Source organism: Pipistrellus kuhlii, unplaced genomic scaffold (assembly GCF_014108245.1).
Source record: "Pipistrellus kuhlii isolate mPipKuh1 unplaced genomic scaffold, mPipKuh1.p scaffold_m20_p_3, whole genome shotgun sequence".
Lineage (NCBI taxonomy): Eukaryota > Metazoa > Chordata > Mammalia > Chiroptera > Vespertilionidae > Pipistrellus > Pipistrellus kuhlii.
The window spans coordinates 109,805,096-109,823,513 of NW_023425529.1; the positions used below are offsets into that span (position 1 = coordinate 109,805,096).

Sequence of the window (18,418 nt, forward strand, 5' to 3'; positions counted from 1 at the left end):
AGCATTAGACATTTGTCCAAAACCATAAGCACCAGGAGTGAACCCTAATGTAAACTGTGGGCTTTGGGTGGTGATGATGTGTCAACGGAAGAAGCTCAGCAGTGTTAACAAGTGTGCTTTCTGGGGGGGAGGGGGTCTATTATAATAATAGGAGAGAGGACACATGCGTGAGGCAGGAAGTATATGTGAAATCTTTGTCACTTCCTCTCAATTTTGCAGTAAACCTAAAACTGCTTTAAAAATAAATAAACTCAAAAGAAAAAGGCAGAGCAGCACTGCGTTAACTGGACCCAGCCTCCTCTCGCCTTTATTACTGCTCTGGGTTTAGGAAGGCCGGCCATTCTGCTCAACACGAGCTAGCGGGTGGCGGCAGGCAAGGGAACTAGAGGCAGGAGGTTTTGTTCTGCGGAATACGCTGCGCCCCCAGCTCGGTGCCTCCGTGCACCTGGGCGGCCTCAGACCCTGGGCGGCTTCTTGGGGTCCTTGTTCTTGCCCGGCATGAAGGCGTACAGCTCCTCGATGAGCATCTCCATGCGGGCCGTGACCTCGGTCACCGTGTCGATGACCAGCTTCTGCTGCAGCTTCAGCTTGTTGTTCTCCCACAGCGCCTTGTTCTCCTCCTGGAACAGCCGGTGCTCCTCGCGCAGCACGTGCAGGGCGCGGTTCTCCTCCTGCAGCAGCCGGTTCTCCTCGCGCAGCACCTGCAGGCTCTGGTTCTCCACCCGCAGCGCCTGCAGCGCCTGGTTCATCTCCCGCAGCAGCTCCAGGGGCTGGTCCGCCAACCCCGCAGCCGCCTTGGCCTCCTCCTCGCTGCGGGAGGAGCTGGCCAGGGTGCTGACCATCTCGCGCAGGGCGCGCAGCGTCTTGGAGTCGTCCTGCGGGCTGGCGGGCCCCTGGGGCTCCTCGAAGGGGGACAGGCCGGCGCCCGCGTCCGGCAGCAGCCCCCCGGGGCAGTGCGGCTCCTCCAGGGGCGAGGGCGCCTGGCTGCTCTCCTCCGCGGGGCCGCTCTTCTCCTCCGCCGGCGCCCAGTAGGCCTTCCGCTGCTCCAGCAGCTGCTGCAGCGCGCGGTTCTCCTCGCGGAGCAGCAGCAGCGCGCTGTTGTCCCTGCTGCGGAGGCCCTGCAGCGCCGCGTCCTTCTTGGCCGCCTCGGCGGCCGCGCTGTCCTTGCGCAGCAGCGGCGACGCGGCCCGGCTGTCCTCGCGGCCGAGCGACAGCTTCTGCTCCTCCCAGAAGATCTGCAGGATCTTGTTCTCCTTGCGCAGCGTCCTGTTCTCCTCGCGCAGGGCGCGGTTCTCCTCGCGCAGGCACTTGTTCTCGTCCTGCAGCAGGTACTCCTTGGCCAGCCGCTTGTGGTGCAGCTTGTGGTGGAAGGAGGACGAGGGCGAGAAGTAGGGCGACTGCAGGCGGCAGTTCTCGTTCACCCAGCGCCCGTCCTGGAACACGAACATCTCGTCGCTGAGCTGCACGCGGGGCGGGTTGTAGTCCAGCTCCAGGTCGGCCTGGGAGGTGGGGCGTTCCATGGGGTCCAGGGGCACCGAGGAGAAGCGGTTCAGCGGGTAGGAGTGCTGGCTGACCACGCGGCGGCCCGGCCTAGCCAGGGCGGCCTGCCTGGGGCAGCGTGGGCTGGAGTACAGGTTGTGGAGCCTCAGGAAGGGCTCGGCCGTGCCCCTCTGCGGGAGAGAAGGGAGGCCCAGAGTTAGTGGCAGTCCCAAGGCTGGCTGACACCCCTTAATAACCCCCGCTGATGGTCTGGCCTGGCTCGGCCACACAGTAGGCTCTTTTGCACCTGGTCTATTGGGGTCCTCCAAGGTAATGCGGTTGATCCTCATTACTCCCTGCAGTGCTGTTCTATGAAATTTCTGAGAACATTGAGTTATGAACACTGAACCATGACTATAGGGGAGAAATGCAAGGTTAGGTTGCTGAGAGCCTATGTTCACATTTTCATCCACCATTCAGCACCTCACCTAGTTGTGTCTGTTGAAAGACGCCTGTGCAATATGGATTGTTGATTCGCTAACATTGAGCTCTGACGACAGCACTGTAGCGCAAGCCTGCACCAAGTTTGCCTGTTTTCTCTGAAAGGCACATCCCTGCCTTCTTGTGCTTGGGTAGACTAGACAGCGCTTCAATTATGCTGGAGGACGATTTTCGGCAGTGAAATAACCAACAAAAAGCACGGATATGTGAAAAGCCTGGTACTGAAGAAGCTGTGAAATAAACACTATTTCACAGGAGAAGAGCTGAAACAAGAAGGCTCCTCAACTGAGAACGTCCGCGTCAGGTAACTCAAATGTTTCCTCCCTCCGTGCGTGCGAGTCCGTGGATGGCCGCGGAAGTGCCATGAGTACTGATTTGGGGTTACAAAAATTCAGTGGAAAAAAATAGGCAAATTTACAAACATGGAATTCACCAATAACGAGAGTCACAGTTCTGCCGCTGATTTGCATGTGAAACGAAGAGCTTTCCCACTCTCTCTGAGACCCAGATTTTCCACTGGTAACAGCGAGGTTGTCACACTCCATGATCTCAAATCCAGGCACCTTCCAACACTGGAAGTCAGTGACATGTGCCTGAAAAATGGAAATAACGCGTGCCCTGCTTGGTTCACAACACTTTGTGAGGATTGAATGAGATAAAGAAAGCAACAGTGATTTTAAAACTGCCAGATGGCATAGCTATGTAAGGCGTTCTCAGGAGAAGGAGGCTCCACTGAGGGAAGGCTTCTGAGCTGTATTCAAAAAGTGGTGAGCAGGTGGAATGCATCCTAGAGAAGATGCAGCAACCGCAGCAATTCATTTAAATAAAAATATGGTCATGATATTTACTTCTGAATACACTGAAAATATTTCACCCAAGTACATTGCAATGCTCTCCAAATATAAATTCCTTATTTCTTAGGTTACTTTCACTATTTTACAGATAAAGAAGACAGAAAATAAGTTGGGTTATATACTATATTTATATAGTGTGTATTTGTATATCTCTACCCATATACTGTGTGTGTGTGTGTGTGTGTGTGTGTGTATAGAGATAATTTTTACAGTGTATAAGGTTGGTTAGAATTCCTTAAGACCCAATGAGCTAGACAAATAGAAGGCACAGTTCTATGCCATTAACTTTACAATAAGCACATGTCATTAACTTTGTAAGAATGTGCTTAATCTTCCAGATAGTGAGGGTGTGAGGACATTCTATAATCACATCCTTATTTGCTTTAAATGAATCCAGCCTCCATGATTTTTATATTTCTCAACTGGAAAAGCACACTGGCTATTGTGGATGAACCTATGATCAGAATGAACCTCATGGCGGATGGTCCACACCATGTCCTTGTAAATTCAAAGTCCTTTGATCTAGATTTCTGGAAAGATTAGCAAGGTTGACAAGGTGTACAACTGAAGAGGTCCTCTCCATCCTCAAACTAGAAACAATGCAAGGCTCCATCCCAGCAGCATCTTACTCTAGACTATCTCATTATGGAAAGTGCTGTTTTAGCCAATGGTGTGTATCCCAATCCTGAAAAGAAAGAGAAGAAGGAAACAAATATTGAGCCTCAGTTTTGTGCTAGGCCCTGAGCTAAGTGTTCTATCTACCAAATTACCTCACAACACTGGATTTAAAAGGCGTTATTAGTATTCCCATTTTACAGATGGAGAAGCTGAAACTTGGATATGTTAAATAACCTGAATCAGTTCACTTGCTAATCCACAAACCCAGTTCTGGTTCCCTGAACTTGTATATGTGAGGAATACACATGGGGGATCCCCATGGATTTATCAAAGGATTTGAAGTACTTTGGGGGTCAACACACTTTTTCTTTACCTTTTCATTATAGAAAATCTCAAACATATATAAAAAGATAAAGAGAATAATCTAATAATTATTAGATTTGTACATTGTTTCATGTACCCATCACCTAGCTTCAGTAATTATTAAATTGAGGCCAAAATAGTTTCATATATCCCATCAGCCAACTCCACAACCACTCCCTTGTCACTGGATTGTTTTAAAGCAGAGTATAGACATTCTCATTTTATCCATAAATACATCAATGTGTATCTTTTAAACAAAATCATTATCATCCTTTTAAAATTTAGCAATAATTTCTTAATATCAGCAAATACTGAGTCCACGTTCAAATTTCCCTAATTGCCTTATTTCCTTTTTAGGATTGCTTGATCTAATTGAATGTCCAAAGAGAAATATATAATGCTTTATAACTGTTCGGAGACTCCCTGATGGCCTTTAAATCATCCTATTCAGCTGCCATTATTCTATATTCACTTTCTGAACTGGGTAATCAATGAATTTTCAATTGTCTCTTCAACAGAAATGCACTAAATAAAGACTTAACATATAATGATGGATCCCAAGCTATGGATAATCTGGTGTCTGGGTCCTTCTCTTTATGCATGCCATCAGGCAGCCTTAGTCACATCCTCTCACCTTCTGACCTTGGTTTCCACTTATGTATAATGAAGGATCAGTGGGTATTTAGAAAGGGAAGAAGGAAACAAATATTGAGCCTCAATTTTGTCACATATACAAGTTCAGGGAACCAGAACTGGGTTTGTGGATTAGCAAGTGAACTGATTCAGGTTATTTAACATATTCAAGTTTCAGCTTCTCCATCTGTAAAATGGGAATACTAATAACGCCTTTTAAATCCAGTGTTGTGAGGTAATTCGGTAGATAGATACCCTCTTAGTCTAAATACCCTCTTAGTCTAACTTTCTCTGGTTCCACAGATTCATGTTTTTGAATGGGTACCACAAGGCTCCCAGCAAAATTCTTTTACCAACCTGGTCGACATTCTGTCCCTTCCCTTAAATGGTCAACACTTCCTAACAAGACCCCGCTGCCTTCTCTGTCCTGTGCCCACCAGAAAATGTTGATGGACTAATAGGTTCCTTTACTTCCTTACCCAGAAGACCAAATTATCCTCTTATAATTGAGTCCTAATATATGTCCTTCAATCTCTAGACAGGATCAAGAAAGAAATCAAATCCACTACTGACTCATGGTCTAGTCTTCAAAAACATCTTCACTTTAGCCTCATCTATCCAAGAATGTTAGCCTCACCCACCCAAGATGAGGCTAAAGTAAAGCAGCTCCTGTTCTATTTCTGAAAGTGAGAAGACACTAAATATACAGGCATTTCAGATACATCAAGAGTCCTGATTGAACTTTGGGAAAACATTATGCCAAGACAAATTCTTTCTTTCCCATGATTTTTCGCTGATTGCAATCAGACCAGCTGAACTTAGTTCTCAAATAAAAGTTCTTTTCTGGCCTTGTGAAAACTCCTCACCTTAATCTAGTCCCACTCTGAATGTTACTGCACCCATTATTCTTCCACCTTTATGTTAATGAATCAACTAACATTACTTTAGCATCTGGTCTCAGACCTTTCCCTCAGGGAACTTCCAGTCAATTTAAAAAGTCAGTTATTAGCACCAATTATCTTTTGGTGCAAATGAGAGCGGTCCAAGTTCCACAAGCATTGATGCAGGCAGTAAGGATGAGATCTGGGGCTGACTACCTGGAGAGTCCTGGCTCTGCACTGCGTGAGTGCATGGCCTTTTAAAACCTTTCCATTTCCGTGCTTATCTTTCCGTGTATAGGATAGGTGGATGCTAACATGATTCAAAGCCATCCCGTGTGTGTGCAGATTGTACAATGACAAACTCTAGAGAGTGCTATTTACAACTGTGTTGCAGTGCGCAACCTTACTATAAACGCTGCCCCACCACAGTTTGCTGTAGAATTCAAAATAAAATAATAAAATGTGATATTTTCTTTTTTTATACTGAGCTACAGATATGCAAGGATGTACTTTGGTTAGGAAGATATGTTGTTTAGCATTTCCTTAGAGAAAGATTTTTAGAACAAGAACAAGAAAATAACACTTACTGAATGACTATTATGTGACAATATGATAATTGATTTCCACATTCATATGGAATGTCTTACCAAAAATAACAACCATGGTTCTACCTCAGATCTCATAGCCAAGAAGGGGGCAAAGTCATGGTTTAAAACCAGGCTGACTCCAAATGGCATGCTCATCCTAGCTCCTCACAAAGGCAGATGCTTTATTTTGCATCTGTTGATATAATTGCTTTGCAGTGGTTCTCTTCTGTTCTGTCCTGTCTTCTCCCTAGGTGAATAACTTGCAACTCCCTAATACAGTGACCTGTCACTTATTTTCTTTTTTTACATCCGTAGTCCTGGAAATTAGAACAGCACATTTTATATACAGTAGAGGCGTAATGAGTCCTTGCTAATCAAACCAAAATGCACTGAAAGCTAAGGAGGAGCTATTAGGTTGAAATATGTGAAACTGTTAACACTGTACCATTTTTGGCTTACAAGAGTGGTGATTTTGTTTGTCTTAATATACTAGTGTGTTTGATAAAGCTATGTCCTCATTTCAATTCATATTTTTAAGCTGCAGAGCTGTTGCTGCATAATGTAAGTGGTGTAACAGTGGAAGTCTCCTTATGTGTATCTCACAAAACTGCAGATTCATCTATGTAGTCTTCTGCTGTCCCCTGCATACAAATGCCTCTGGCATGCTGGCTGTCCATGTCATCATCTTGAACCTATAATCTAATGAATGCAGAGGCCGCAAATTCTTAGTAACTTTGGGCTCAAATGTCCCATATCTTTGAATGCTCTTCAGAAAGTCACTTAGCTACTCTGAATGTCACCTCTACAATGAACCTAAATGTAGTTGGGCTGTCTTATTTCTCTACATTGTTCTGAGAGACCAAGAAAGTGGTAGGCAAGCTGTCATAGAGACCAGATGGCCAGGTCTACGTGAAAGGCTTAAACAAAATTCCTGGCCTGTAGCAAATGCTGAATATATTTCTCTACAAAAGGACTTTCTAAAAAATGAGCATATGTGCTAAGCAAATACATGAGATACAAAATTCTAGGCCTCCTCAGCCTGTGTATGAAGCCAGCTCCTTCTCAGGAGGTCACCTTGGCCAGTGGTCTCACTGGGTTGGTTTTGTAAGCTAAATTATTCTGTTCTTGATGTCCTTGAGCCCTGAGAAAAGATGTGAGCCAACAAAAAGCCCCTGGAACATCCCTGAAAGTTCTGCTAAGCCTGGAGGCTGAGCCTATGGCCGCAGGTCCAAGTCCCAGAGCAGCATGGCCCAGGAAGATTGACTCCTCCCTGATCTGTGAGAAATGCTCTCATAATAAGACATATCCAGTAGAAGGGAGAGGAAAAGGTTGGCTTCTTCCTGGGAGAATGGGCTATGCGGATGGAAGGAAGAGAGAAATACAATTGGCTTACAAGTTTTATGATACCTTCCCATCAGGCCTTATGAGGAAGGTGGCCGAGAGAGACTGCCCTCAGGAGAATGTGCTCATAGTTGTAACCTAAGATGTGTTTATGCTGGGGATTCAGGAAGGGCCTGGGCACAAATCCCTCACAGATGCCTGAATCTCGCCTATGGATGAGAATTCTTCCTTAGCATCAGGCCTGGCCATTTCCTGTCATTTCATTCTTAAGTATAAGTGATCCTGGAAGAAAAATGTTTGAAATCACCAACAACTGGGTGCCTTTGTCAGATCACCAGTTTCCTGGCAAGTGGAGAGCATGGAGGAAGAGTGGATAATGGTGGGAGAGAAGAGGCAAAGGGTAACGGGGTGGGTAATAAGACCAATGTCTCTTACTGATGCTATGACATTTCTAAGGAACAGGACTTTCTGTGTGGGACCTTCTGGGGTGGAATTCCTTGGGTTGGTGGCTTCCCATCTAATGGGTTTAGGGACAGGACTGGTCAGGCTTACCTAACACTGACATTCTCTCCACTCCTGGAAAAGTGTTACTACCACACACCAGAAGAGATGTGCAAAGTCTAGTAGATTTCAAGAATATTGACCAAGTTTTTTAAACACCTACTTTGCCAACAGTACTGAGCATTGTAATCAAACACTCAGCCATCAGAGGTGCTTACAGGCATAGAAAGCTGAGAGGCCCAGGATGCCAGAAGGAAGAGCTAGATATGCTACTAATTTCAGATAAGGTGACAAGGCTGAGGGTCATTATAAGCTCCCTATACCATGTTAAAATCAATGTTGATTTTAATACAAATAGGTAAGAGGGTAATTCACAGGTGAATATAATTGATTTTAATAAATTATAACTTTAACAGCAAAGAGAATAAATTCGTTATCGTGTATGGTGGTTTCAGCTAATTGCTTAACACAGAATTTCATGAAATCTTCCTTCTAACAGTTGGTTCAGTATTGTCAGCAGACTCCATTAACTTCTGAAGAACAAGCCCAAACAAATGGGATTTGAGAAAAGACAAGTGGAGGAATGAGGGGTACTGGAGGATGCTTTCAGAGTATAAATACTTCATTAATGATCTAGTAGTAAACATCTTCATGAAATTCCCAGATAGTGCTCAGTTGGGGAAATAGGAATGCCTGTGAGAACTGAATCATTACAAACATATGCACCAAAGGAATCGGGAGGTCAGCTAGCTTGCGCAGGAAATAACACTGATGGCTTACAACTTAATGTGCTGAAGGGAAATAGATAAGAAAACACAAATATTTAATATGAGGAAGAAAAACTGGAAATCAGTAAGACCTGGAAAGACCTAAGGGTGGTAACTATTAGTGAGTCATCGGCATTTGCAATGTAATTAAGGAGCCCCAATGCCTAGCATGATTGGGAGATAGGAGGCCAAAGGCACTTTCTGGAGACACAGAACTGCTGATGCAATTCCCTTCTAAAACAAATGGACTCAGTTCCAGAATTAAACAGCATATGGCAGATACATGCAGGAAGGTCAGGTGCAAACAGATAAGATGCAGGGAGAGGAAGCACTATCTATAAAAGCGAGAGAAGAGCAGAGGGCTAAGGTATGGCCTGGCCCAGCCAGGTGGCATACGCACAGCTTGTGGTGTAGCAGAGTGAGTGGGCGTTAGCCTGGGTTTAAGCCCTTAACTCCAGCTCTGCTGTTATTAGTAGGGTTCCTGGGATTCCCAGTCCCTGTACTTGTATAATTTCTGCCTCATACTTGCATGGCTCAGGGCTCACTCAACACATGATCAAATTAGTGCTTGGTAGATAGTTCTCCCTCCCCTTATTAACCACATCAATCCCTTTCCCGAGCCATGCACCATCTCATTGGGGGAGGTCCAGCGAATTCATTGGTCCTTCTCACATCCTCGTTGGTGGCACAGTTCAGATAATCTAAACTTATAGATGACCACATCCCTCCCCCAGTGCACCAGCCTAGAACATGTTCTTTTATTGTTCCTAAACCCATTAGAACATTCAAGCAGGTGTCTGAAACTTGGTACATGACTTATGTCCCCATGGCAGGTGTATCCATGTGCCCAGGCAACAGGTACTCTCTCATCCAATGCCCTCCATGCACTCCTGGACCCCAGCATCAGCATCGGGTCCTACAGCACAGGAAGTAGATGGCCCCGGAACAAGTCTTTTTAAACCACTTTCCAGATCTGTTCTCTTTCTCTCCTCCACATGCTGGGTTGTTTTTGGGAGCCTGGCAGGGAGAGTTATGCTAGGTTGGAGACTTTCCTAACTACCATCACATGATCACTATTTCAAGGCTTATGCTGGCCCCCATGCCCAACCCCATCTTCAGGTTGGCACCCTCTGCCGGTCCCTTAGCAAAACAAACATTGATTCATACAGCTGAGAACAAACCAAAGGAGTAACACCCACCATCAGGAGAGTAGTGGCCAACAGACCCGCATGAGTAATTTATGTGGAAAGAATCAAACCTAAAACAAGATTCCTGCAGTTGTAGGAACCCTGTGGGCAAGCCATAGCTCCATGAACTGACACAGAGAAGTGGCTGTTCACTACAAAGTCATAGAATAATGTGAAAACAAATAGCCAGAATGCTTTCCTGTCCTATATTTGTCCTCCTGCTGAACATACTTGCCTAGACTGTGACAGTTACCTCCACCTGTGGAAAGAATGCTGAAGGTTTTCTTTCTAATCTTGTTCTTTTCAAAACAGGTAACACTGGTAATCAATACTGTCCCTCCACCTCCCTGGACAGAGGTTTCAGATAGTTACCTCTGTGTTGGACTCCTCCACCCTACATTTCAGCCCCTCTGGTTGCACTGCCATGGTCTTCCAACAGGGCCGTAGGTGACTCTGGAGAAGTAGGGCTGCCCCCTTTGTGACATAGCAGCAGCAGACACAGTCCATTCAGGAGAACCTCACCAAGGAAACGGCTGCTTAGCAGAAGGAGAATTAAGAATCTCCAGCCTGTCAAGACTTCATCCTTTCACTGGTTTCTGTTCTGAATCCTTTGTGCCCACCCCCTTACACTTGGCTGAACAGCAGGCCTTAATTTTCTTGACGCTTCCAAATGACCCTGTATCCCGGTGTATGTACTAGGTTTTGTTCTCATGGATTGAGTTATATGCATTTGATTGCGAGCCCTCGTTCTAATTCTCCTCCAAAAACCCAGAGTAGTGGCACCAGTACCAAAAGACCTAATTTTCAGAAGATTGGCTTATTTCAGAGTGTCATGTGTTAGGACTGAAAGGTCTTACCAGATCACCTAACCCACCCTCTTCATTCGAGGAATGAGGGACCCCAAGACCCACAGTGGCTAAGTGACCTCCCCAATGCACACAGCTGGTTGGCAACTGGCACACAACTAAAATCAAGGTTTTGACTACTCTATAGATGTCATCCTATATCATCTTGCTAGAGTTTTGAAAGAGGAGGGATATACTGGCTAACACTGATACTTTTCATTCTTCTGTGATTATCCATACCTGAGGTAGAATCACATTGATTGGAATTTCTAGGTTTTCAGATCTGGTATCTCTTTTTCTTGTAAAATGTGGCCTTGAGTACTGTGGAAAAGAGAAAATAAGATGTCTGCTTCCCAGCCCATCAGCTGGGCCTCAATCACCCATCTGTAAAACAGGACTTTCTACTCACTTACTTCCTCTTATAAATTATGTACGTTATGAAAAACTGAATTTGAAAGACGTGAAGATGATAACTGATAAGGGGCTTTATCAACATCTGAACTAAAGTTAAGATATGTATTTTGTTTGGTGTCAAAGTCTTCCAAAAGCCTTTGAAGCAGAGATACCTACACCTACTATCTTTCTAAGATTATTATTTTTATCTCAAGTAAAAAGCCATACCAATGTTAAGTGCCAGGTATAGGTCCTATGCAGAAGTTGGTCACCAAAACACTCAGAACTTTCCAGAGGTGACATCACAAAACAATATAGTGCTTTTCAAGGCTCATGATCTCTGTCTCTGAGCATCTCAGGCAGGAGTGAGGCATCTGGCAGTCAGAAAAATCTCACCCTGGTGTGTCCACTTGCCTGGTCAGGGTCAGTGTGACACATAATAGTCCAAACACTAGCCCCCTGTTTGGTCATTCTGGCTGCCATTTGCATCCCTCCTGCTAGGCTGGGCTCAGATCCCTATCCTGTCTTCGAAGGTGGCATTGTCTACTTGTAGTTGGATTACTCAACAAGGAAGAAACCCAATCTGAACTTTTTCCAGACTGAGAAAAAATGAAATGCAGTATGTTTTCCAACTCCAACCAGTTCTCCAATTCTCTAACACCAGCTGGACATCCTGAAATTCCATTCAATTCTGATACAATCTATCTGTATCAGATAGATATGGGAATTGGGTCCCAAAGTCTAAGGTTTGTTCCCACAGTCTGCTCGTAATTCAGATGCCTGAGCCACCAGTATTTCTGACTGACTGCTCATCAGAGATTCCCACAGCCCCCTCTTCAGGTTTGATAATTTGATAGAATAACTCATAGAATTAAAAAAAAACACACACACACTTTACTTACAATTACTGTTTTATTATAAAAGATGCAGGATGGGAACAGCCAAATGGAAGAATTGCTTAGGGCAGTGGTTGGCAAGCTGCAGCTCGAGAGCCACATGCGGCTCTTTGGCCCCTTGAATGTGGCTCTTCCACAAAATACGATGGCCTGAACAAGTCTATTTTGAAGAAGTGGGGTTAGAAGAAATTTAAGTTTAAAAAATTTGGCTCTCAAAAGAAATTTCAATCATTGTACTGTTGATATTTGGTTCTGTTGACTAATGAGTTTGCTGACCACTGGCTTAGAGCAAGATGGAGAGAGATGTAAACCTTCCATCCTTATTCACTGGCACGTCAGCCTTTCAGGATCTCCATGTGTTCACTAACCTAGAAGCTCTCCAAACCCTGTTGTTCAGGCATTTTTATGGAGGTTCCACCACATGGTCATGATTGATTAAATCATTGATCTTTGGTGATTGAAAATTTCCAGCCCACTCCCATCCCCTTTTCCAGAGATGGGGCACAGGGGGCTGAAAGTACCCACCCTCTCACCACATGGCTGATTCATCTGGCAATCAACTCCAATCCCAAAGCTATCTAGTGTGCCTAACTGGGAGTCACCTCATTAGCATACACTTATGTCTCCAAAGGGCTCCTTATGAATAATAAAAGACACATCTATCATCCAGGATATTTTAAGGGTTTTAGAAGCTCTGTACCAGGAACTAGGAACAAAGACCAAATATATATTTTTATTCTACCATATGTAAAAATTGCATCAAGACCACAATACTGACATCTGGGCTTAGTGAAGGGGGCAGCCCTGCCCCATGACCTCAATTTTGTCCACTCTTTTGCCTCTAGTGACTGTTGGTGCAAGTCCTCTTGTGTATCTTGATCCTCTAGAGAACTCTAATTTCGCATTATTATGCCATATGCAGGGGAAGAGAGTGGTAAATCGGGGTCAGCAAATTCAAGGACACCTAAATGCCCAGGGGAGTCTCCCACACCCAAGTTACAAGCAAGTACCATTTTAAGAAAATCTAATATACAGCAATTCAAATATAAAGCAAGAAAGTAATTAATCACATGATCAAAGAATTTCTCATTCTAAATGAGAATTTTTCCAAGGGTGTGTATTTTTTTAATTGAAATTAAAATTTTGTCTTTAAATTGTAGTTATAAACACATAACTTTAAATCTACTATCTTAAATATTTGTAAGTATATTCAAATTGCTGTGCAATAGAACTTTTTCATCTTGCAAAATTGAAACTCTATGGTTATTAAACACTAACCCCGCTCCCTCCACATTCCCCTCCCCTGCAACCATCTTTCTACATTCTATTTCTATGATTTTGACTATTTTAGATACCTCATATGAGTAGAATCATACAGTATTTGTCCTTTTGTGACTGGCTTAACATCTTCAAGATATCTTCGTATCAGGGCATGTGACAGGATGTCATTTATTAATCAGTATAATATTCCTTTCTATTTATATACCACATTTTACTTACCCAATGATGAAATTTATGCTGTTTTACCTGTTAGCTATTGTGAATAATGTTGCAATTTGCACAAGTATGCAAGTATCTCTTGAAGATCCTGCTGGAATTTTTTTTTTATATATATATGTATACCCAGAAATGCGATTGCTTAATCACATTCCGTTTTATTTTTACTCTTTTAAGAAATCTCCATGCTTTTTTCCACAGCAGCTACACCATCATTGACATTCCTACCAACAGTACATAGGGTTCCAATTTTTCTGCATCCTCATCAATATTTATTGTTTTCTGTTTTTCCTATGGTTTCTTTCTTTCTTTCTTTTTTAATTCTCACCAAGTATATTTTTAATATTGATTTTCAGACAGAGCAGAAGGGGGGACGAGAGAGAGAGAGAGAGAGAGAGAGAGAGAGAGAGAGAGAGAGAGAGGGAGGCATGAGAGAGATACATCAATTGGTTGCTCCTGAACACACCCTGACTGAGATTGAGAATTGAACATGAAACCAAATCCACCTTTGGTAATCATTAAAACACCTTCAAATCCACCTTTGAGGATGAGCTAGGAAGACAAAAGAGAAAAGGAAGTAGCTGCTTTACTGGAACAGCCCAAACAAAGGTCATGAACTGAATGACTTAAAACAATAGAAATTTGTTGTCTCAAAGTTCTGGGGGCCAGAGGTTCAAAATCAAGGTTTTGGAAGGACTATGCTCCCTCTGAAACCAGGAGAATTCTTCCGAGTTTCTGTGGTTGTTGGCAACCCTTGGTCTTTCTTAACTTGCAGAGTAGCATTTCAGCCTCTGTCCCTGTCATCACATAGGTTTTCCCCTCATGTGTCAGTATCTGTTTTCTTCTTATAATACTAGAGGCCCTGTGCATGAAATTCATGCACATGGGATGTCCCTGAGCCAAGCCTGCACCCTCTCCAACCTGGGATATCCTTCTCACAATTCAGGCTGCTGGCTCCCAACCGCTCACCTGCCTTTGCCTGATTGTCCCTAACCACTTCTGCCTGCTAGCCTAATCACCTGCTAACGACTCCCCTGCCAGCCTGATTGATGCCTAACTGCTCCCCTACTGGCCCAATTGCCCCTAACTTCCCTCCCCTGCTGATCTGGTCACCCCGCACTGCCCTCACCTGCCAGTCTGGAAGCCCCTAACTGTCCTCGCCTACAGGCCTGGTCCCCCCAACTGCCCTCCCCTACTGTCCTGGTCCACTCAACTGCCCTCCCCTGCAGGCCTGATCCCCCCAACTGTCCTCTCCTGCAGGCCTCCCCCCCCCCCCAAATGTCCTCCACTGCAGGCCTGGTCCCTCCCCCAACTTCCCTCCCACTGGCCTGTTCTCTCCCAACTGCCCTCCTCTGCCAGCCTGGTCACCCCCAGCTGCCCTCCTCTGCTGGCCTGGTCACCCCTAACTGCCCTCCCTTGCTGGCCATCTTGTGTCCATATGGGGACAGCCATCTTTGACCACATGGGGCGGCCATCTTATGTCTTGGAGTGATGATCAATTTGCATATTACTCTTTTATTAGATAGGATAACCAATTTAAGGTCCATTCTGTATAATCTCATCTTAGCTAATTATATTTGCAATGACACTATTTCCAAATAAGATCCAATTCTGAGGTACTGGGGGTTATGACTTCAACATATCTTTTCAGGAGGACAAAATCAATGCATAACAGAAGCTAATATTAACTGAACTCCTAATGAGCGTCAGTACTGTGCTCAACACTTGATATGTTATTTCACTGAATTAGACTCAATGGTATGTAGGCAAGTCCTACCATTCATTGTTGGAATAGAGTCCACCCTGGGGGGGTCCCTAAACCCATCATGTGGTCCATCTCCAGCAGATAGAACCTCTTCTTCCCACAGAAGGCACCTCTAGTGTCAATGAGCACATGCTCTACCCCATGGACAAAAGACTCTGCTAATAAGCCTCATGTATTTTATTACTATTATATGTTATTTACATCATATTATTTTGCCTTCTCTTAGTCCCACTGCCTTCCCTGATCTTTTGACCATCTGGCTCCTATAATAGTTTTCTCTTGGGTAATAAAATTCTTACCTTAGGCACGTCCTGAGGCCACATCTAAGAGAACTTACTCCATTTAAGTATCTTTGTAGTTTTCTAAAGTTTTATCTGTGATATCATGGGGAGCTTATGGTATAGTTCATCCTAGAAAGGAAGTCTTACTATTGGATGATGACAAAACCTCCCAGGATCCAGGCAAATCATTTTCTCCCTCATTGCACTACCAACTGGTCAACTAGAGATCTCCTCAGGGTCTGCAACTTGTGTGAGGGCTTGTTTGTATGCTTTCTGATTGATTTGTTTTTTGTCTTTAAGGGAAGAGCATTTTCAGCTGGGCCATTCTGGTGCTGGCATCTGCCGTTGCCCATTAGCTGGGTTCCTTCCACTTCTGCAGGATGCATGCATCCATGACTCAGTACTGAGATGCTTCCTTGAGATTGCACCCAAAATGCCTGCCATTACTTAGATTAACACCATCATCAATCATTTATGATCTGCGAGTATCCACAATTGGTGAATGCTACCCAGAGCTCAGAGGTAGACATGCCTCATGGGTTTCTAATCTAAACAGACAGCGGAGCAGAAACAAAGGAAAGGGCAAGCATGCATCCGAGACTCTCTAAGCTTTCTTCGCCTGCAACTGTCTGATGATGAACCACAGGGAAAAATTCAACAAACAGGATGGTCTATTAGAGAGCACAGGGTCTCCTGTCCTACCAGGAGTCAGAGGTGGGAATCAGGGGTATGTTCTAACCTTTCTCTGCTTCTCATTTGTCAAAAGGATGGGAAGTTGTACAATGTAGTCAATTATCATGATGTCTTTCATCTCCAAGTTGCATGATGTGCTTGGGAGTATTTGTTACTTTTGCTACTTAGGGCAGAGGGTAGCTCTATTCTGGAACCAGAGGAGCAGCCTATATACAGCAAAGCTTTGGGCCAACCTGCTCCTGGCATAGGCTGGCAGCTCTTACCTTCTGAGGAAGCAGAAGGCAGCAGCTAGGAAGAGCATAAGTCTGCCAATAAGTATCTGGCAACAAATAAAGATCAAGTGTTGGAAAAGTCTGAGTGGGAAGAAAGTAAATATATAGAATGGAAGCTGCTGAAGTGAATGGTTGCTATTGATAGAAAAATCATTCACATTTGTGGGAATATTGAAAGAACCAAAAATGTGTGCGATGCTGGAAAGTAAGGCAGTTGGCACTTTCAAGTTCCAGAGCTGGTAAATCCTTTTTGGTGAAGTCAGAAAAAATAACATAGGCAGGACAGGTCCCCATAAACAACATATTGTATAAACTGGGGGATCTCTAGAGCTGTGTAGCATCCTTACAAACCCCCCTCCTCAATACAAAATCCACTAGAAATCCCCTCAAAGTTCTTAGTATTAGTTCATCTGTTTACTTGATCCAAGAGTGAGGCTCTATCAGAAGACTACAATATCCAGCCCTGGCCAGTTTTGCTCAGTGGTTGGAGTGGCAGTGTGTGGACCAAAGGGACTTGGGTTCAATTCCCAATCAAGAACATGTACATGGGTTGCAGATTCCCAAGCCCCATTCAGGGTGCATGGGGGAAGCAACCAATTGATGTGTCTCTCTCACATCGATGTTTCTCTCTCTCCTCCTCCTCCTCCTCCTACCTCCCTTCCATTTTCTAAAAATCAATGGGAAAAATATCCTTGGGTGAGAATTAAGAAAAGAGAAAAAAAAGACTGTGATATGTGTACTGTAAAACAAAAATAACAAAGAAACTAATAAACCTACAGATACAGACTATGGAATGGTGAGAGAAAGGAGGGTAGGGGACAGCAAATTGGGTAAAGGGGATAAAATATGGGGGTGACATGGAAACTAGACTTCAGTGGTGAACACATTATAGAGTGCATAGATGTTGAATTATAATGTTGTACACCTGAAATTTATATAATGTTATAAACCAATGTTACCGCAATAAATTTTTTTAAAAAAAGACATTCAGTCCTGACCAGTGTTCTAAGTAGTTAGAGCATTGGCTTGGGCACTAAAGGGTTTTAGGTTTAACTCCTGACCAGGGGCATGTACCTGGGTTTCAGGGCACTTGTGGGAGGCAACCAATTGATGTGATTGATGTGTCTCTCTCACATCGATGTTACTCTGTTTCTCTCTCTCTCTCTCTCCCTCTCTCTCTCCCTCCCTCTCTCCATCCCTCCCTCCTCTTTGCCTCTCTCCCTCCCTCCCTCTTTCCTTTCCACTTTCTCTAAAAATCAATGGAAAAAATATCCTTGAGTGAGGATTAACAAAACAAAACAACAACAAAAAAGTCATCCAATGGAAAAGACTTTCAGTCACTAAGAAATTCTTTTTTTTACTTTGGAAAAGTCTAAAGCGGTGATTGTGTGATTTCTGGCCCCACTCTGAGGTCATCTCGGGCAGGCAGAAGCCACAGGACTGGCCCAAAGGAAGAGGTAGGCGGTCTCCACCCCAACAGCCTCCACCAACAGGGGCAAAACTGAAGGCTTTGTTTATTAGCACAGCTCTAATTGTGATTGATGTGATTATGTGCATTTCAATCTAAGCAAAATTTAAAAGTCATCAAATTAGTTAAGTGTGTAATGCCTTCAATTAATTGTCCATTAGTTGCTCCTTAATGATAATGGAATGCTTACCCAATAGCATGTGACCTAGGAATAGTGCCAAATAAATTGATTAAAATATTTCTTCAAGAACTAACAAGGATTCCATTTGCTCAGTTTCCTCAGTGAGTTTTAATGTGTTCAGGTCTCCAAAACGTGGGTCTGTGATTGGACTTCCTTCCCTCTAAGGAAGGACAACCTCCTCAGGTGATCATGTCTGAGGAAACTTTCATGCTGCAACATATATTAAGAAGGCACAAACTCTTAAGTCAGAACCCTCCATGGGGACCTGTTTCCACTCCCAGCTGCCTGTGTGAACTCTGCGCTTACTGTTGCTACACCTCGGTTTCTGGTGACAGAATGGGTGTGATACTTCTTAGAATTTAGGATAGTGGTGAGGATTAAATTAGGTGAAAGGCTTCAAAACAATTGTGGGTGG

General features: G+C 44.0%; 1 protein-coding gene across 1 annotated transcript; it reads right to left on the minus strand.

Annotated features, from left to right (window-relative positions):
* Window positions 1–243: 243 nt before the first annotated feature.
* CBY2 (chibby family member 2) lies at window positions 244–16,188 on the minus strand. Its single transcript, XM_045587780.1, has 3 exons — window positions 16,129–16,188; window positions 10,798–10,878; window positions 244–1,670 (listed from the first exon to the last, which is right to left on the minus strand). Exons 1-3 carry the CDS (start codon window positions 16,186–16,188, stop codon window positions 456–458), a joined length of 1,356 nt encoding a protein of 451 aa, XP_045443736.1. The 3' UTR covers window positions 244–455.
* Window positions 16,189–18,418: the final 2,230 nt, after the last annotated feature.